The sequence below is a fragment of the Hoplias malabaricus genome, chromosome 18, assembly GCF_029633855.1.
Source record: "Hoplias malabaricus isolate fHopMal1 chromosome 18, fHopMal1.hap1, whole genome shotgun sequence".
Lineage (NCBI taxonomy): Eukaryota > Metazoa > Chordata > Actinopteri > Characiformes > Erythrinidae > Hoplias > Hoplias malabaricus.
Genome location: NC_089817.1, coordinates 1,405,169 through 1,426,365, shown reverse-complemented (window position 1 = coordinate 1,426,365; position 21,197 = coordinate 1,405,169). Strand labels below are relative to the sequence as shown.

General features: G+C 45.1%; 1 protein-coding gene across 1 annotated transcript; it reads left to right on the top strand.

Moving 5' to 3' along the window:
- Nucleotides 1-368: 368 nt before the first annotated feature.
- mtrex (Mtr4 exosome RNA helicase) lies at nt 369-21,124 on the top strand. Its single transcript, XM_066650379.1, has 27 exons — nt 369-495; nt 1,239-1,382; nt 2,161-2,227; nt 3,042-3,104; nt 3,280-3,392; nt 3,800-3,974; nt 4,419-4,509; nt 4,776-4,900; nt 5,739-5,837; nt 6,200-6,317; nt 6,737-6,868; nt 7,356-7,435; nt 9,991-10,101; nt 10,303-10,404; nt 11,935-12,060; nt 13,712-13,862; nt 14,046-14,218; nt 14,826-14,894; nt 15,002-15,130; nt 15,346-15,456; nt 15,683-15,871; nt 17,346-17,509; nt 18,008-18,113; nt 19,532-19,588; nt 20,079-20,241; nt 20,561-20,665; nt 20,987-21,124. The coding sequence occupies exons 1-27, from the start codon at nt 398-400 to the stop codon at nt 21,037-21,039; spliced, it is 3,114 nt and encodes a 1,037-aa protein (XP_066506476.1). The 5' UTR covers nt 369-397; the 3' UTR covers nt 21,040-21,124.
- The last annotated feature ends 73 nt before the right edge of the window (nt 21,125-21,197 follow it).

Below are 21,197 nucleotides of genomic sequence, written 5' to 3'. Positions count from 1 at the left end.
TCAAAATAAAAGTCTCATATATCGCAGGAAATATACAAATAAAACGCATCCCCTGTGGATATTCAGCCCTGCTGTTCCCTTCAAAATAAATTAATTTGTAGGAAGGACTAAATGTGTATTAAATACATAATTCTCAAGCCTTATTAAGTCGTCCTACTTAATAAGCAAATGTCATGTAATTTTATATTATATAAAATATAGTCTATATTTATATTGCTTGTTTATAAATTACTTTAAACCTCACTGATGTTTAATTTTTAAATATATACAAATAAAAGTATATATACTTTTCATATACTTTTCAGTCTTTTATTGTGTATTTTTTCGGCTTCGAGGCCGTCATTTTATGGGCTGGAGCGGTGCATTGTGGTAGTTGTAGGCTTTCTCGTTGGTCAGCATGGCGGACGCGTTCGGAGGAGATTTATTCAGCGTTTTTGAAGAGGAACAGAGCAGTTCCAGCAAAAAGACGAACACAAAACCTGTTACACATCCCAGGTGTGTTTATCAAGAATGTCCGGGGGCTTATAATTGCGTTATTGTCTTTAATTTCTAAGTTCGGCTTGGATATCTCCAGTTTCTCTTTGGAATTGTCCGTTCCACCTTAAATGGCTATAGTTGCGTTCTGGTGCCCGAGGCTCAAAATGTAGCTATAGCCCGTTTAAGGTGGAACGAACAAATATAATGAGAAGTCCGCTTGCACCTCGTGTTTTTGCATCTGTGGCCCATGTTATGTGTTTTACACACAATTTAACATTTCTGGCTCTTGGTTTTTAGCATTTTAACGTTATATATAGTTTAAATATCGTATATTTAAATTTGTGTTTATCTCTACATTGTCTTAATAGTTTGGGTCTGAACTTGTGAACGTAGAATTACTTTGTAAACTAGTAAAAACAAAAGTAAGGTTATTAAAGCATAGGGTGGAGCACTTTTAAAAGCTCCTTCACGCCCTGGAGAGGTGTATTGTGTGTAAAGGAACTTCTGAACACCCATCTACAGACACAACTGTTTTACAGTAACATTTACTCTCATTTCCAGATGCTTCTTTTAGAGATATTAATTCTGTCGAGATCTTGCCCTGTGACTCTTACCATTATTTCTGGTAGAGACCCCCCCCCCCCCAGATCTTATTAAACTCTGGTGTTAAACCACTGTCGATGAATGAATCTGCAGCTGTGTAAATGTAAATGCTAATGTCCTGGTGCAAATATAAAGTGTGCTTTCTATGTGTTTCTCAGGAAAACAGCTGGGAACAATGGCAAAGGAAAGGCAGAGTCTCCGTCAATGTCTGGGACGAAGCGAGAGGTGGAGAACGACGGAACCGATGAGGTGGTGTTTGGTAAAAAAGCCAAATTGGAGACCGTCTCTACAGAGGAGATCAAGTAAGAACACACTCAGGAAAAAAAAGCACATAACTTTGAATGGAGGCGCTGAATAATACATCGTTTCAGCATCGCCATCGCGGTTACGCCACGGGGCGTTCAGGACCGAGCAAATTAGATCAAACATGACACCATACGACTTACTGGATATGAAAGGAAAACTCAGGTGTTCTCATTCTCAGTGAACTGATCTACGAGAGACACGTCTCATAGAGCATCGTTTGCTCGTGCGGAAGGTTCTCGGAGACAGAGTTCACGCAGGAGAAATGCTAGCACAGGGGTCCAGTATCCGTAGTTTTAGGTGCTGCACATCTTGATGGTATGGTGTGGTATATGGGGTACAAAGATAGTGGGGCCATTCTTCATCAGTGGGAACCTCAAGGCAACTCCTGCGGTGTTGCTACACCATTGTTTTTCTTGTGAAATTTCCAATAAGTTTGATGTGTCACATGACCCTTTTCCCATTGAAAAAAACAAAAGTTGGATCCAAAATGGCTGACTTCAAAATGGCTGCCATGGTCACCACCCATCTTGAAAAGTTTCCCCCCTCCCATACACTAATGTGCCCCAAACAGGAAGTTAATATCACCAACCATTCCCATTTTATTAAGGTGTATCCGTATAAATGGCCCACCCTGTATGTAAACATGTGTTTTATATTGCAGCCTCCTGCGCTGTCCGTGTTATGAATGTGTGATTAATACAATAACTATGCGTTCTCCTCTGTCGAGTCAGTGCTGTGTGGTGTTTGTTCAGGTGTTTGTCTTTTCTCTCGCAGTCTTGCCGACCTGATGCCGAAGGTGAAAGTGGAGCAGGTCGAGACGGTGGAGGGCTGCACACATGAAGTGAGTCAATTTCCTCTTATAACCCAAACTCTACAAATCTTCTTTTACTTTATAGTGATCAACTGACAGCAGTTTTTTTCCAAATTTGGGCCAGTGTTGATGTCTCATGATTTTATTAATCATAAAAACCTGTGGTAAGAGCGGCACGGTGGAGCAGTAGGTGGTGTCTCTGTCACAGCTCCAGGGTCCTGGAGGTTGTGGGTTCGAGTCCCGCTCCAGGTGACTGTCTGTGAGGAGTGTGGTGTGTTCTCCCTGTGTCTGCGTGGGTTTCCTCCGGGTGACTGTCTGTGAGGAGTGTGGTGTGTTCTTCCTGTGTCTGTGTGGGTTTCCTCCGGGTGACTGTCTGTGAGGAGTGTGGTGTGTTCTCTCTGTGTCTGCGTGGGTTACCTCTGGGTGACTGTCTGTGAGGAGTGTGGTGTGTTCTCTCTGTGTCTGCGTGGGTTTCCTCCGGGTGACTGTCTGTGAGGAGTGTGGTGTGTTCTCCCTGTGTCTGTGTGGGTTTCCTCCGGGTGACTGTCTGTGAGGAGTGTGGTGTGTTCTCTCTGTGTCTGCGTGGGTTACCTCTGGGTGACTGTCTGTGAGGAGTGTGGTGTGTTCTCTCTGTGTCTGCGTGGGTTTCCTCCGGGTGACTGTCTGTGAGGAGTGTGGTGTGTTCTCTCTGTGTCTGTGTAGAAACCAGACGGATGGTTATAAAATACTAGCGGACCCCTTGTACGTTTAATCAGGTCTCAGTAAATAGGGATTGAGACGAGTGTTGACGTAAATGGAGAGAAAAATGTATTAATGGGAAGCGTGTTTGGTCTCTGCCCTGTAGGTGGCGCTGCCTGCAGATGAGGAGTACACACAGCTGAAGCCACGAGTTGGAAAAGCATCCAAGGTACATCTTCAACCCTCACGTATTTACTCTTGGTTTCTACTGTGCTGTAAGTTTATGGATTAATGAAATATATTACAGTGTGTGTTTGTGTCCAGAAGATGTTCTACAGCTTCTAATAAAGACTCTGATGTTAAATAATAAATGGTGTATTTAAATATCTCTCTTTTTTCCTCAGGAATATCCCTTCGTCCTGGACCCTTTCCAGAGAGAGGCCATTTTGTGCATCGACAACAATCAGTCTGTTCTGGTGTCCGCTCACACCTCCGCCGGGAAAACTGTGTGCGCCGAGTGAGTCTAAGACTTTTATTCTGTTATTTACAAAGAAATATCCGCTTTTAGAGTCTACATTAGCCTTCGTTTAATTCCTGTCGTGATCTGCTCTTCCCTCAATGTCCCAAAGACATGGCCTCTTCCGAAGTGAGGGACGTTCATTGTACATTTGATTTGTATGTTGCACACATTTGCTGTGAGCATTTGATGGTATTCAGCCACAAACTGTAGGTGCTGTAGTTTAGGTCCTGATGTTGAACAATGGGCTCAGGATCAAACACCACTCCAGCTCCAGCCCAAATGTGTCGACATGGCTCCATCTCTCCAGAGAACACAGTTCCACTGCTCCACAGACCAATCAGGGGTAGTTCTCCATCCCTCTAGCCCATGCATATTCATTTTAGTGTGTGTGTGTGTGTGTCTAGGTACGCTATAGCTCTGGCTCTGAGGGAGAAGCAGAGGGTGATCTTCACCAGTCCCATTAAAGCTCTGAGTAATCAGAAATACAGAGAAATGTACGAGGAGTTCCAGGACGTCGGGCTGATGACCGGTGACGTGACCATCAACCCCACAGCGTCCTGCCTCGTCATGACCACTGAGGTACGGCCATAAAACACTCCTCGACAGTGAGGTACAGAGAACGGTTTACATTTTAATGTAAAACAACATATTCTTAAAATTTAACGTAGCCCCTAACTCAGGGGTTCCCTGGGCCTAGGTCGGATGACCGCTTCTGGCACTTTTGGGGGGCATTTTGCTGCAAGTAGTTCCTCAGCCAATCAGAAATGCTTCCAGATCCTGTCCCGTGAAACTGCTACTGCTTTTCTCTTGGTGAACACACCCACATCTCCAGCTCGATTTAACATCAGCCTCAGGTTCTGATGACTATTAGCTGTGCTGGAAACCCAATGGTTTACAGACACATGGAATAAATCTGTTTTTTCTGCAGCGTGTGGTGATTGGCCTGGTATCAGTCCGGAGCCTGCCGTTCGAGAACCACAGCTGGTATTAATTACTGTCTGGAACCCACTGTCTTTGTTTCAGATTTTGAGGAGCATGCTCTATCGGGGGTCAGAGGTCATGAGGGAGGTGGCCTGGGTCATCTTTGATGAGATTCACTACATGAGAGACTCGGGTAGGTCACGCCCAGTCACCGCTGATCACATTACATCATTTATAACAAATCATCTGCAGAGAGCGGTTTAATTAACAACTAAGATTTTAAGGAGAATCATATTTGAAAAATATGAAGTGTGTTCTTTTTAAAATGTGTTCCTATCTGTCTGAAGTTATTACACATAAATATCACTATGATTTCTAATGCTGGAGTAGCTGATGGGGCTCAGACACTTTACAGCTTAAACATAATCCCATTCCTGTGTGTGTGTGTGTGTTGTACAGAGCGTGGAGTGGTGTGGGAGGAGACCATCATCCTTCTCCCTGATAACGTTCACTACGTCTTCTTATCAGCCACCATCCCCAACGCTCGACAGTTCGCAGAGTGGATCTGTCACCTGCACAAACAGGTACCAACCTCAGAGCTGGCAGTAATGGGTTTTAGGAAATAACTGCTGTCCTTTGTAGACCATGTCTTCATTTTTCCACTGGATGTCACTTGAGTTATCAGTGTGAGACATAGTTACCAATAACTTTGTGTGGTCTTCTGGAGGCAACCAACCCACACACTGTGAAACAAGACCCCAGTCAGTTTACTGAGCGCAGCATGAGTCTGAAAACACAGGATAAAACGAGTCGTTCTGATTCTGCTCCGCTTCTGACGTCAAGTGCAGAGACTTTAGAATGGCCCCGCCCCCTCGTCTGAGTCTGTCCAATCACAGCGCTGGACCCGTGTTTATGTGAGAGCGCAAAGACGAGGTTAAACTCAGCAAAACAGACACAACGAGCGCGGAGAAGTAAGAGCACTGAGTAAAAACGGAGAAGAAAGAGAACAGAGTGAAAACGGCTAAAAACCAGAGCTTCTGCTCCTCGCTCCTCACTGCTGTGCGCTCGGGGTCGGGGTGAACAGCGAGCGGCTCGTTATAATCACAGACTTGGCGTTAAGACCCAGAACTGTGTTCCACTGTGGAGAAGGGGGTATAAACCTGTTGCCTTTAATATTAGAGGTTATTGGAGGGTGACATCATTTCAGCACACACAGGTGTTAGCTGTAGCTTGTAGGTTTATGGATATCGAGCTCTTAGGGACGTTGTAATTCAGAGCAGTGACTTTCAGTAGGAACATTTACCACAGGAATGTGTTTGTGAAGAACCTGTAGATTTTGTTCCTCAGTTGTGATGTTGTGATCTCCTGCACTGATGAATGTCCCCTAATTCTGTGCTCTTCTTGTTTTCTGTTTGTACCCAGCCGTGCCACGTGGTGTACACAGACTATCGGCCCACCCCCCTGCAGCACTACATTTTTCCAGCAGGAGGCGACGGACTCCATCTGGTTGTGGATGAAAATGTAAGCTTCTTTTGCCTCAGAGTCTGGAGCATGTGATCACAAGCCTGTTCCATTTAGCTCATACATACACCGCCATAGCATTCAAACCACCTCTCTTCCTACACTCACCGTCCCTTCCCTCAGCTCCACTCACCTGGAGCACTCTGTAGATCTACACTTATACACTGTGGTCCATCTGTGGCTCTGCATACTTTGTTAGCCCCCTTTCCCCCTGTTCTTCAGCGCTCAGGACCAAGCAGCACTGCTGTGTCTGATCCACTCTACACCAGCACAACACACACTAACACACCACCACCACGTCAGTGTCACTGCTTCACACCTGCTCTGTGGGGGAATGATTTTCTTGTCTCTTTTTTTTCCAGGGCGAGTTCAGGGAGGATAACTTTAACACAGCTATGCAGGTGCTGAGGGATGCTGGTGACCAGGGGGCGAGCACTGGGGGTAAATGGGACCCTAAGGGCAGGAGAGGGGGCACAAAAGGTGAGATTTAAAGAAATGCTTATTGGAAATTACAGAGCACTGTAATGAATAATGTTCATAAGCATCACAGCAGTTCTATGATAATACAGTGTTTATGTAAAAATCTGTAGACCCCACGTGTTGTGTGACCATAAAGATACCCTGCCCAATGCCAAGTGTGGGCTAGAGGGGTGTATAAAGCCTCCCAGCTCTGGAGTGATGGTGCTCTAATGCTGTTTGAGGTCCAGAACTCATCGCCCAGCCTCACCACCCGACCTTACAACATTTGTGGCTGAATGCCATCAAATCCTTACAGCAATGTTTCAGTATCTAGTGTCAAGTCTCGGCAGAAGAGTAGAGACCCCCCACTCCTGAAGAGAGTGTGGTAGATGTGACAGATCTGTCTGTGATGATGATGATGATGTTCTTGGTGTCTCCAGGTCCATCCAACGTGTTTAAGATTGTGAAGATGATCATGGAGAGGAACTTCCAGCCCGTGATCATCTTCAGTTTCAGTAAGAAGGAATGTGAGGCGTACGCTCTGCAGGTCTCCAAGCTGGACTTTAACACAGGTACGGAGTGTTTATTACTTACACACACTGCTGCAGCCTCCTGATCTGAACGTAGAGCCCCAGTGAAAACAGAGGTTTACTCCATGAACGTCTGAAAATGTCCAGAAACATCCACATATTTAACACAGCTCTTGTTGCGTGTGTAAAGTTCAGTGAGACCCTTGAGGGGCTTTTGAAATGAGGACGCTGCAGGGATTGGTTTAATGTTGTTTCCCATTTGGGATAATTTTATCAGTTTTATTGTTTAGTCAGTTGTTTTTAATTATAAAGAGACGACCCAGTCCCACTGTAAATCAACTTTCCCCTGAGGCCCACCGCAGCCTGTGTATGTTCTTCTCTGATGAAAGATGTTCTTCACTGTTCTGATGTTATATTGATACCCATCTGTGTTTAATCCAGTGTTTATATGGTGCTTTAACGCTGTATAGCAATTCCTACGCTCAAAATAACTTCTGCTTTTGTATTTTCACCAACTCTGTCCGTCCAGACGACGAGAAGAAGCTGGTGGAGGAGGTCTTCAGTAATGCCATCGACTGTCTGTCTGACGAGGACAAGAAGCTGCCTCAGGTAAGAGCCCCACACATACACACACTCACACTCATTCACACTCAGTTTTCAGTCGATTAGGCCCTGGGTTAGAGGACATCGTTACAAAATGAGTTCTCCTGCTACGCTTTGGCCTGTTAACATTAATAACCCTGTCACATCCTCCCTCTCTCGCTCTGTCTCTGGCCGCTGTGTGTTTACAGGGGCCTTTCTAACAGCGTGAGAGCGTTTAGCTTCTGAACGTCCAGGTTCTGATTGAGTTTGAAATGTATATGGTGTAATTACTAAAGAATTTAAAGTTGATAAACAGGAGAAGCATCTACAACCAGTTGAACACAAGCTGCCGATTTAGGAACATTCCTCTGACTCCTCCCATAATGCCCAGCGGCTCCTAGAGCGCAACCGATACAGAGTGATCCACAAAATCATGTCCGTGTTAATGCAGTGCAGAGCTGGGTTAGTTCCACTGTGAGATGATGTGTGTCAGAAATCGTGGTTTAGCTCTTTGTTTCAGAATGAATGTGAGATTTTGATTTAGAAAACATGCCCTTTACCGCAGTGCTTGTGTGTGTGTGTGTGTGAGAGAGAGAGAGAGGGAGAGCGGGGACGACGTTTCAGTCATTTCTCTGTAGGGAGGGTCTTTGTTTTTCTGCCTCAGACAATGAGCTCAAGCTATTTTTAAAAATGATAGACACCAGACAGTTCACAATCGTTAAACACAACCCTTAAAAACATTCACGCCGGCACCGAATTAGCACAGGGTGCAAATTAACTTCACAGTAAACAGTCCTCAGAGCCTCAGAGTCGAGGATGTGTAAGGCCTGTGTGGCGCTGGGTCTGTGCCCTGGTTGTGTAGCGTTTCTCTGAGGTTTCGCAGAATGGAAGATCTTTTTATCACCAATAACACACACTGTTCATTACTCTTCCATTATCTCTGAAAAGGTCAGTTTACAGAAGAGGAAGCTTCAGAATGCTTCATTGTTCCTGAATAAACCTGTTCATCCTCCATAGGGAGGGTCCCCTACGTGGGCGTGCCTAGGGTTAAAAGACGATTGGTCAAAAACATTTGCAGCTGTTAAGCCCCGCCCATTCACGCTGATGTGTTTCAGCCTCGATTGCTGTTTGAATGATACAACTCAACAGATCATATCTCCTCTTCTATTAGTAAAGCAGAGTCTTGTATCGGGTTTTGATATTCGGCACTAATTAGCTTAATGCTAACTGCACGTCTAACGGAGCGGATCTGTTCGGGATCCCTGGTTTTTAGCGGTTTTCTCTCTGTTCTCTTCTGTTTTAACTCAGTGCTCTTATTTCTCCGCGCTCGTTGTGTCTGTTTCGCTGAGTTTAACCTCGTCTTTGTGCTCTCACATAAACACGGGTCCAGCGCTGTGATTGGACAGACTCAGACGAGGGGGCGGGGCCAAGTCTCTGCGCTTGACGTCAGAAGCAGAGCACTGTTTTCAGACTGAGGCAGCGCACAGTAAACTGACTGGGGTCTTGTTTCACAGTGTGTGGGTTGGTAGTCTCCAGATCAGCACAATAATGTTAATGAACTCTAAGGCCATTTGGCTGATCGAGTGTGTTAAACCCCTGCTGAACTCTGTAGGACACTCTCTGGCTCTCTTTTGGTAATATCACTCACTCATCGCCTCGTTTCTTTTCCCCTGCTCTTCCTGCTGGATGCGTCCAGCGCTCTGGTTGTTGTCAGTTGTTCTGACTCACTGTGGCTTTCACAACTCGGAGATTTACATTTCTGCTGCTGTAAGGACAGCTCTGCTCCAATTTAGGTTTTAGCGTAAATCAGGCTTGGGCTCAGGATTTTCCCGTCTCTCCGCTGGGATGGAGTGAGTGTTGCTTGGCGCCAGGATGGTTCTCTCAGCAGTTTTTCCACATGCTGCTCGTGTACGGTCATCTCTCTCGAGTCATTTCTGACTCAATATAAGTGGACGTGTTCGGTTACAGTGGAATAGAAGAATTGCAGGTGGTTTGTTTTAGTCGTGTGACCAGTTTTCAGCAGCTTCTTAGCATCAGGATCAGGTTTCTCTAAGAGCCATGAGCTTGAGCAGGAGTCTGAGGTAAAGGGAGGTAGATATACACTGTTTTGTCACGTTACGGAGAACAAAGTGTCATTTTACTGTGTTCAGCTGCTTTGCACCTTCAGTGATGGACCACTTTTATAATTAACAACACTCAAAGTGGTGGTGTTTGTAGGTTTACAGTAACAGGCTGTAGCTCATTTGTTGCTACACAGTTAATCAGCACCTCGCTGCTCTGTCATTGGAAAGGGACCACCTTGGGACCACCGTTGACCAGATATTACTTAAAAGCACTTTTTATTGGGGAGTTAGGTGTAAAGTTGTGTTGGAGCAGAAGTGTAATGCACCAATGGGGGAGAGGGACGGCGAAAAATGCACCAATGGGGGAGAGGGACGGCGAAAAATGCACCAATGGGGGAGAGGGACGGCGAAAAATGCACCAATGGGGGAGAGGGACGGCGAAAAATGCACCAATGGGGGAGAGGGACGATTAAATAAAAATAATAAAGGTTTCTGATGCTGTTCCTCACTGTGTTCCAGGTGGAGCATGTTCTTCCTCTGCTGAAGCGAGGGATCGGGATCCATCACGGAGGACTGCTGCCCATCCTGAAGGAGACCATCGAGATCCTGTTCTCCGAGGGGCTGCTCAAGGTACAGACCCCTTAACTCCTCTCTGCCTCGTTGTGGAAGAGAGGTCCCTTTCTCTCTCAGTGGAGGAGGCCTCTGAAGGTCTTTGTTGGAGCTGTGTGTTTGGGATCTCTCTCCTTCTTCTTGTGGTCTTAAACATACACCAATAGAAAGGATGAAAGGATGATAAACTAGTTAAAGTACAGTTAACCCTTGTTTTTCCAGGCTCTTTTTGCTACTGAGACTTTTGCGATGGGGATCAACATGCCCGCACGCACCGTCCTCTTCACCAGCGCTCGCAAGTTTGACGGCAAGGATTTCCGCTGGGTAAACACACACACACACACACACACACAGAGTCCTCTTAATGACTCCACACACACACTCTGACTCGCAGGCGTCAAGGCCACTTCGGGGCTCCAGAAGGCCACGTCTCATTTGTTGGAGCAGAGCACAGTGACTCGAGCTGTTGGAATTAAAAAGAATAAAAATAAATAAATGAAAAATAAAAGTCCTTGGCGTCCGAGCTCTGAGCTCAGAGGAAGCTGCCTTCCAAACGCTTTGTGAGTAACATCTGTCCCCCAGTTCCTGCCAGAACAAAGCAGAACCTCTGCCATGTCTCCTCTGGATCCCCGGGCACTCGGAGGGATGGAGAAACTCTGAGCATTAAAGGGCTCATAGCAAAGAAAACAAGATGGTGATCAGTTTTTAAAGATGTTGTGAAATATTGGATTTGTGTAAACAGGTTGTTAAATATGCAGAGAGCAATCCAGTTAATAGAAAGCAAACTGCAGAAACCGGCCTAGTGTGAACATGAATTAATCATGGCTGTGATGTCACAACTGTTAATTTATTCATTCATTCCTAAACGTCCACCAATAGGAGAAAGGGATGATTAGGTCTGACCCTAACTTGGTGCCACCATTCAACTCCATGACCCCATTTTTAGTGCAATACAGGACAGCCAATGGGATCACAGCTCATTTGCATATCAATCTTTAAAGGGCATTAAACCAAAAATCGCCCCCTTTTTTATTATTCAGCAGGAGCAAGATTTTGGGATATGTTTGAACCTGTTCAGATTTGTGAAAGTGGCACAGTACAGGCCCGGCCAATCAGAACATAGCTCATTTGCATGTTGGTCTCAAAGAGACAGCAACAAAATTCTAGATTTAATTTTAGAGGTTTATTTGAGTTGGAAAGTTCTGGGAAAAACAAACTAATGATGCTTAGAAATAGAAGTGTGAGGGATAAATCGAAGAGGGATGCACGTCCTTGCTCTGGAGGTCACGTGGGTACCCCCAGGGTTAATGAGAGGTGTATTGGTAAACACTGGGACACGGAATTGAGCTTGGAGCTGTAGACGTACGGTTTGAGGTGAGTGTTGGTTTAACACAAGCCTTTAGCAGCTCCCAGAGGAGGCAGTGATGTCTTTATCGTCCCATTTTCAAAACCAGGAGAAGAACGGGCGATATGGGCTCTTTAAACGAAGGGGGAAGGGCCCTGCAGCACTGAAAGGCCCTCGGAGATATTTTTGTTGGATGTCCGCGTCTGTACGGCGAGAACAATGGTTCTAAAATGACCAGGCTCCGTCCGCTGCGGCTGTTTCTCATTTTCTGCCCCTGTGCTGGGATCTGACAGAGAGATTAATGAAAGCCACATTTTTATGATGGATTTTTTTAACAAAAGAGTGAGCTTCGTTACACGTGGAATGAGCTGAGAGGTGTGTGTGTTTGTGCACATAGCAGACCTGTGAGTCACTATATTAGAATACATAGCTACTAGTTATCAAAGACACTAACATAACGAGACTAGAGTCGTTTTGTAATGTGTGTGTGTGTGTGTGTGTGTTTTTAGATAAGCTCAGGAGAGTATATCCAGATGTCTGGCAGAGCTGGGAGGCGAGGCATGGACGAGAGAGGAATCGTGATCTTCATGGTGGATGAGAAGATGAGTCCAGCTGTGGGCAAACAGCTCTTGAAGGTAATGACCAATAAACACCTGCCTTAGAGACACACACAGGAGAAGCCCAGTGTCACCTGTTAATGCACCTGTGAAGTGCCCCCTGCCCCCTCTGTGTTCGGGTACAGTTTATTTTACTGTAACATTGACATAAGTTCAAAGTCGCTGCAAAAGCTTTGCAAACTGTGACTGAATCAACTCCCTGAGATTCAACTCTATGAATCGTTTGCCAGGTGATAGTGACTCCCAGACACTCAAAGAATCGATTCTTTAGGAGTCGACTCCTCTTCACTGTTCTTCCTGACCACTAGTCGCCCTGAAAACAGCAAACTGTTTATATTTCTTTGCGATTTTTGAGTGGGGGGGGTTGTATTGTTTATTTTTGGTAAACTGGTCGTTTATCAGTTTTTTCACATTTGTTGAGAAAAAGAGATAAATATTTAGTCATAATTCTTGTATTTTTAATATTATTCTAATGAATAAATGATGAGAGATGCACGTCCTTGCTCTGGAGGGCCCTTGGGCACCCGCAGGGTTAATGAGAGGTGTATTGGTAAACCCTGGGACAAGGAAAACTCAACGTTAATTACAGAAATAGAGCTTGGAGCTGTAGACTCACGGTTTGAGGTGACAGTGTTGGTTTTGTACAAGCCTTTGACTTCTCTGAGAGCTGCTAGTGATGTCTTTATCGTCCCATTTTCAAAACCAGGAGAAGAACGGGCGATATGGGCTCTTTAAAGGAGGGGAGACAGGCTCTGGAGCACTGCAAGGCCCTCAGTGATATATTTGTGGGATATTCGCGTCTGTACCGCTGTGTGTACAGCCCCTGCCGTGTGTGTGTGTGTTATCATAGCTGCTCTGTTCAGTCTCAGGCAGGAGTCATCGAGAGCGTTTGTCACAGAGAAGAATACTTTTACACTTGTTTATATTCTGTCTGCTTTTCATTGTTTCAGAGTGAAAAACAGCAGTGTGTTGCACGACCAAAATCTGACGGATAGTTAATATCCAGTATAAATTCTCTCTGCTGTGTTTTGTCTCCGTTTCTGTAGTGTACACGGTCTGACCCAGCCTCCGGCTGATGATGTCATTGGTTTTGGGAGCTGTGTTGGTGTATAGGAGGTTTTTATGGCCAAATATGATGCATGAGAGCTTTAACAGCAGGGAGAGAGTGAATTGGGTTTAACTTTACTAAATGTGTATATGTGGGGTGTGCAACATTAGGAACAGACCAATAGAAACGCTCTGTGATGATTTTTAAGTCAATTTTAAAGTTCTTGAAAGTTAAATGTAAGTTATTACATTTTAATGTCTCTGCACTCTGTTCTGTGCATTTTATGCCACATATTTGGAGGATCAAATATCCATTCTCATTGCAAAAGGGTGTTGGCGCTGTAACTGTATGTAGGAGTAAACAGCTGTAGCTGGTGTGTGTCAGTATTTCAGTAAGTGCTCTGGGCTTCGCTCCTCAATAACTGACTGTAATAAATCTGTTCTGATGAAGCTCATCGTGTCATTGCTTTTCAGGAATAAAAAGCTCTGATTTTTAAACAATAACAGCTGCACTTTGGGATCAAACATCAAAAAATACATTGAATGACATTAATCTAGATTAACTACACACTCCCAAATATCATGTAATATCATTAATATGTAATTGTGTGTGTGTGTGTAGGGTTCTGCTGACCCATTGAACAGTGCCTTCCACCTGACCTACAACATGGTCCTGAACCTGCTGAGGGTGGAGGAGATTAACCCTGAGTACATGCTGGAGAAGTCCTTCTATCAGTTCCAGCATTACAGAGCAGTGCCCGGAGTCCTGGAGAGTAAGAGAAACAGCCACATGATCCCAGCACAGGGTTAAATTAACGTAATGACCTCTAAACAGGGTCTGGCATTGATTTCTATCATGATCTTTACGAATATTCAAGGCCTGAGGATTGATGAGTATCAAGAAAAAACATCCCCAGTAACACACCTCTCTCTCTCTCTCTCTCTCTCTCTCTCAGGGATGAAGAAGCTGGAGGAGATGTATAACACCATAGAGATTCCTAACGAGGAGAGTGTGGTGACGTATTATAAGATCCGGCAGCAGCTGGCCAAGTTGGGGAAAGAGATCGAGGAGTTCATCCGAAAACCAAAATACTGCCTTCCCTTCCTCCAGCCTGGACGGCTAGTGAAGGTGACCTCTGACCCCTGGGGTCTTTGTATTTACGAAGCCTTTAATTTTCTTTGATTTTACAAAAGTGAGTGCTGTAGAGTATCATTAAAAAAGAGCTTAAAATGTGCATTAGAAGTGCATCAGAACGTCCAGCTGAAGTGTGGACCGCTCTTGTTGTTCGTCTGGATCATTCCTGCCTGTGCACTCAGAATAGCCCCGCCCCCTCGTCCGAGTCTGTCCAATCACAGCGCTGGACCCGTGTTTATGTGAGAGCGCAAAGACGAGGTTAAACTCAGCAAAACAGACACAACGAGCGCGGAGAAATAAGAGCACTGAGTAAAAACGGAGAAGAAAGAGAACAGAGTGAAAACAGCTAAAAACCAGAGCTTCTGCTCCTCGCTCCTCACTGCTGTGCGCTCGGGGTCGGGGTGAACAGCGAGCGGCTCATTATCATTTAAAGGAACAGGTGCTGAAAGCGGGCGTTCTGAACAGGCGCTGTTTACACAGGGGGAGAACACTGCTGTGGGGCTCGTGGGGTTTCATTAAGAAACAGAACTGTGTTCCACTGTGGAGACGAGGGGAATACAGCACCTTTTTATATATAAAAATAAAATGTTGTTTTTTCCAGGTGAAGAAAGAGGACCTGGATTTCGGGTGGGGTGCGGTGGTCAACTTCTCAAAGAAATCGAATGTCAAGGTGAGCTGTGACCTGCTGCCAATGATCTGGGCGCTGTGTGATTTTACAGGTCAGACGTCACAGCTGAAGTTTCAGACATAAAGCAGGTGTGTGTTTGTGTTTTAAAGGCCACTACGGGAGAACTGGACCCTCTGTACGTGGTGGAGGTTTTGTTGCACTGCAGTAAAGACAGCGTGAAGAACGCTGCGACAGAAGCAGCTAAACCTGCGACAGCTGGAGAGAAAGGAGAGATGCAGGTGAGCGATGACTGGCGTTAAAGCAGCAGCTGTTATACTGACACCTAGTGGCCTGGATGATTCACTCTGGGATTCTGTATTAATCTGTTACGTGAAACATGTCGCCACTGTTAGGGGACAGGCTCTGGAGCATCTGGTTCATTCAGGGGCTATAGAGCCATTTCCTCAAAGTTGGCATCATCTTATTTCTATTCTTTTTATCTTTTTTTTTCCAGGTGGTTCCAGTCATGTTGAACTTGTTGACTTCCATCAGCTCCGTGCGGCTCTACATCCCCAAAGACCTCCGCCCATACGACAACAGACAGAGCATGCTCAAATCCATACAGGTAACACACACACACACACGCACTGTTCATACCCTCAGTCTATGATCCACACCTATCTCAATGTTTGACAACAGTATTTTTATTTGTGCTCTAAAAACACTCTAATGTTCATATGATTCACACCGTCGTTCTGACAAAGTGTAATACACTACAGGAAGTGTAGGGGGCGATATTCTGTTCTGTTGCTTTGTTTTACAGTGCTGATGCATTCTCTCGCTCTCTCCAGGAGGTACAGAAGCGTTTTCCTGATGGCCTGCCCCTCCTGGACCCTATCGATGACATGGGGATCAAAGACCCTGGTCTGAAGAAGGTCATCCAGAAGGTGGAGGCTTTTGAGCACAGGATGTACACACACCCTCTCCACAGTGACCCCAGCCTCGAGACTGTGTACACACTCTGTGAAAAGAAAGCTCTGGTGAATACACACACACAGACACACACCTCTTTAGGACAATCTGCTCACAGACAGGAGGAGGCCCAGTAAAACCCAGTTCATTCATATGTCCACTAGTGGGCAGTAGAGAAATGAAGAAGTCAACAGCAGTGGTGAAAAATGCTGTGAACAGGGAGGAGTTGCGGTTTGTAAAGGAGCCATGACTGTGAAGTTATTAATAATTAGATTGTCATATTTATCATTTAAAAAGCCCTTGTTGTGCGTCACACGCTGTTATTCTTCCCGACCCCCGAGTCGTTGTAAGAGAGACGATATTGTCGTGTGTTTCACGGTGCACTCTGGCTTCAGTGTTAACAACATTCACATTCATTTTATTGTTCTCCTGGCGGCTCTTATCCGCACGCAGGGCTCGGGCTCCGCCGGGAAACGCTGTGTTTGTGAAACACCGCTCTGTTGTTTCGGAGTAAATCAGCTCCGCTGCAGACTTTCCTGCAACAGAGTAAAACCCACTCCCAGAAACAAAGACCGGAAACCGGACTCTCTGGGCAACGGGAGTCAGATCTGTCCAAGAAGTTCGGTCACTGTTCTGATTGTTGTGTGTGTGTGAGAGACATGTTCCTATTGATGAGGGAATGATTCATCTTAGGGGTCAAGTAGTTGACGTAGTTGGGCAAATCAGACTGAGGGGAAACTCTATAGCAGCAGATAAGAATATGTACATTCAGATGCTAGTTTCAGACGCAGCGCTGGTTTATCGTGTGTGTGTGCCAGCCAGCCTTGGTTTAAACACAGTGAGCCCTGGTGTGTTTGCTCTGTTGATGTGGTTCGTCAGAGTAAGTGTGAATGCTTCTTTTGGAAAGTGTTCGTTTACAAGTCTTTTGGTGTGTTTTGTGTTCACACTGGAAACAAACCGAGTGCGCAAACCGGAAGAGTGCGCTGAAGACAGCAGCAGACCTGCTTTGGTTTGTGCGCTGGAGGAATTTCTGCTGCTGTTTTGAGTCCTTTATCCATTTCACTACCTCTCACCACCACTCAGTCAATATACCACCAGCTACACACCCCAGTACATTCATTAAGACTACGGGCTCACTGAACAGCACACCTCAGACCTGCGTCCTACGTCGCTTTAGTTTGGTTTGTGAATGTCAGTGTGAAACAGGATTATTCTATTTTATTTATTTATTTTGAGGGAACTGAACAACCATTACTTCTGATCACTTTGTACTCTAGTTCTGTAATTTCAGACTGTAGTCCCATCAGCACAGGGTGAAAGGGGGCTAACGAAGTATGCAGAGCAACAGGTGGACTACAGTCTGTAATTTTAGAACTACAAAGTGCCCCTGTGTGGGCAGTGAAGCTGAGAGAGTGGACAGAGTGCAGACACATCTTAATATTACAGCTCATCTGTGTATAGAAGATGGAGGCAGTGCTGGAGGTGTTCTAACAGAAGTGTATATGTGTGTGTGTGTGTGTGTGTGTGTGGGTGTGTGTGTAGGTGGCGGCTGATATAAAGAGTGTGAAGCGTGAGCTGAAGAAAGCCCGCACCGTGCTGCAGATGGACGAGCTGAAGTGCAGGAAACGAGTCCTCCGCCGCCTGGGCTTCGCCACCTCCTCTGATGTCATTGAGATGAAGGGGCGGGTCGCGTGTGAGATCAGCAGGTGCCGCAGCCAATCACGTCACTGCATTTATAATTAGCGTTGTTGTTGTTGTGTGGTGTTTTCTTATTCTTACAAAGTGGTAATGTGCTAATATTATTTATTAATAAGTCTAGTCTATGACAGTAGTTTTAACCATTTAATGTTCATTAAAGATGCTGCTGATAAATAGTCATTTATGTTCATATCATTTTTTTTAAAGTGTTAGTTTAAAAATTAACATTACTTTATTTACCACTTATTTGTGCTTCCACAAGGAGGGCAGTTTATTAGAAACGTCTGCTTTGGCTTTTACACAGTGGCCACCGCTTTTCTCTCTCTCTCTCTCTCTCTCACAGCTGCTCCCTTCTACTTCCATTTACTAGTCACTTTATCGGAAACACCTTGTATTTTTACTTATTTGTCACTTTACTAGAAACAACCACTGCTCTGGGATACTGGTCACATGGTTTACTAATGATTCTCTCTCTATCTGTGTGTGTGTGTGTGTGTGTGTTTCAGTGCCGATGAGCTGTTGCTGACCGAAATGATCTTCAATGGCCTCTTTAACGATCTGACGGCTGAGCAGGCCACCGCTCTCCTGAGCTGCTTCGTCTTCCAGGAAAACGTAACTATGCGAATCTTCCATCCGGCTATTTACATATTTGTGATGAATATGTAAATGGTGAGGATTGTTCTTGGATGTAAATGGGTTTTAGAGCAATGTGTTTATAAAAAGACGAGAGCAATTCAGGTCAGAACTGAGAGTCCCCCCCACACACACACACTCACACACACAAACACACACACTGGAGACAGGCAGCTGTTGCTGAGTGTCTGGGCAGAAAGCCACCTGTTAAATTAAGACTTTAAGGAGACACATATGCCTCCCCTCGTCTCCACAGTGGAACACAGTTCTGTTTCTTAATGAAGCGTCTGTGACCTGCTTTGGTCCAAACCCCACGAGCCCCACAGCAGTGTTCTCCCCCTGTGTAAACAGCCCCTGTTCAGAACGCCCGCTTTCAGCACCTGTTCCTTTAAATGATAATGAGCCGCTCGCTGTTCACCCCGACCCCGAGCGCACAGCAGTGAGGAGCGAGGAGCAGAAGCTCTGGTTTTTAGCCGTTTTCACTCTGTTCTCTTTCTTCTCCGTTTTTACTCAGTGCTCTTATTTCTCCGCGCTCGTTGTGTCTGTTTTGCTGAGTTTAACCTCGTCTTTGCGCTCTCACATAAACACGGGTCCAGCGCTGTGATTGGACAGACTCAGACGAGGGGGCGGGGCCATTCTAAAGTCTCTCGGCTGACGTCAGAAGCGGAGCAGAATCAGAGCGACTCGTGTTTTCAGCGCACAGAAAACTGTCTGTGGTCTTGTTTTACAGTGTGTGGGTTGGTGGGCTTCAGATTCACACTTTAATATGAACATGCACAGAATAAATTATTTCTTCACACTGTACTCTATTAGACCTCTGCTGCACTGTTTGAGGGGTGGTGGTTTATAACAGCTGTTTTGTCTCTTCAGACTACTGTCGGTCTGGCTCCACACACACACACACACACACACAAAGAGAAAGAGAGACACAACAGATCATATCTCCTCTTCTATTAGTAAAGCAGAGTCCTGTATGGGGTTATGACATTCAGCACTAATTAGCTTAATGCTAACTGCACGGAGCGGATCTGTTCGGGATCTTACTGCATTTTGCCGATCACTGACAGGTGCTGGAAAACGTCTCTCTCTCTCTCACACACACACACACTCTCAGAGCCCCCAGAGAGAGTTACTACGGCTGTCTGTGTTGACATAGGTCCAGTTTTGTAAATGTTTACATTCTTTTTTTTTTTTTGTCTTGTCTTTTCTCTGCTTTTCTTTCCACTTCCATTCAATTTTCTTTTTTGTCCTCTCTCTATTTTCTTTTGTGCTTTTTCCATCTTCAACTTATTTACTTTCATAATTTTTTCCTCCTCCTCTTTTTTTCCTTTGTTCAATTTGTTTTTTCCACCCACATAATTTTCTTTCTTCTTTTCCTTTCTCTCTCTCCACCCCAGGCGAGTGAGATGCCGAAGTTAACGGAGCAGTTGGCAGGTCCTTTGCGTCAGATGCAGGTAAAAATAAACATAAAAATCACAGTGGAACTCTGAGACTCCCCCTTCTCTCTCTCTCTCATATCCTGGAGTTTATGGTCTCTCCTGTGTGTGTGTGTGTGCTGTCAGCACTCTCAACTCGAGCTGATCTCAGCTGCTGTGTTTACGTCACTCAGTAAAATAATCACATGCTCCATCTACAGATTTAAGCTACAGATGTAGAGTTCAGTCTCGACTCACCGCTCAGTCTCTAATTAATGCAGTGAATATTATGAATGAATCAGTAGTGAATTGTTTGGTGTCTGTTATGAAGTTTCTCACCTTTGAGTTGCGCAGTGTCCGCTGTGTTATTTCACAGAGAGAATCAGAGAGACTGTGGAGGATGAAATTAGCCCCCGGTTCTGATTAGTTCTGAGTGTTTGTCTTTAACAGTTTGTTGTGACTGAGTTGGGTTCTTGTCGGAAAGCGATCAGATTTAATCAGTGAAGCTCCTGTCTGATCGTGTTTTCAGGAATGTGCTAAACGCATTGCCAAAGTATCTGCTGAGGCCAAGCTGGACGTGGAGGAGGACTCTTACCTGAACCAGTTCCGTCCGCACCTGATGGACGTGGTTTACACTTGGGCCAACGGCGCGTCCTTCTCCCAGATCTGCAAAATGACCGACGTCTTTGAAGGTAACGGCATTTTAACGTCGAAATCGACAAGAAATATGAGAATGATTTATTGTTTTGTCAATGTTTCTATGAAGTGTAACTCCCATGAGATGAAGAATGAAACTGCTTTGTCCTCCCAGCGTCACCTGGTTTATGATTCATAGAGCGGTTCCCCCAAATGGGGGCAGCCATATTTAAAATTGGTTAAGTACAGAATCCCTGACATCCAGGCCACTAGGGATCAGTGTAATAGCAGTAACATAACATTGAGAAAATGACTGACTCGCTCTCTCCCCTCTCTCGCACTCTCTCTCTCTCCCTCCCCTTTCCTCTCTCTCAGGAAGTATAATCCGCTGTATGCGGCGTCTGGAGGAGCTCCTGAGGCAGATGTGTCAGGCGGCGAAGGCCATAGGGAACACAGAGCTGGAGAATAAATTTGCTCTTGGTACAGCCTTCTCTCCTTGTCTCCTCCTGTTCTCTGGACTCCACTTTTCTTCTTTCATCTCCCTTTATTCTACTTCTCTATATTCCTCTTTTCTCTCCACTTGTCTCTTCTGTTGTCTCCACTCCTCTCCTGTTCTCTCCTCTTCCTGTTTTCCTCTCCTCCTCTGTTGTAGCTCTGAAAGGTCACACATTTCTGGCTTTGCACTTTATTTCCACTGAAATGTTTGAAACCTACAGCTGAAGCTTTACACACAAATATTTCTTGTATTTTCTGAGCTTCAGAAACGTACTGGGAGTCTGACCTCTCTCTCTCTCTCCACAGGTATAACGAAGATTAAGAGGGACATTGTGTTTGCTGCCAGTCTCTACCTGTGAGGGGAGGGGGAGGGGGTTCAGATTTGATTCTCATCAGTTTTTGTTCATTGTTTTGTTTGATGACAAAATGAGACGAAGGTGATGAAGGCTGTTTATTTGTTTTCAGGCGTAATGTATTCTCTTTTGTACATATTTTAACATTTTTTTTAATTAAAAAA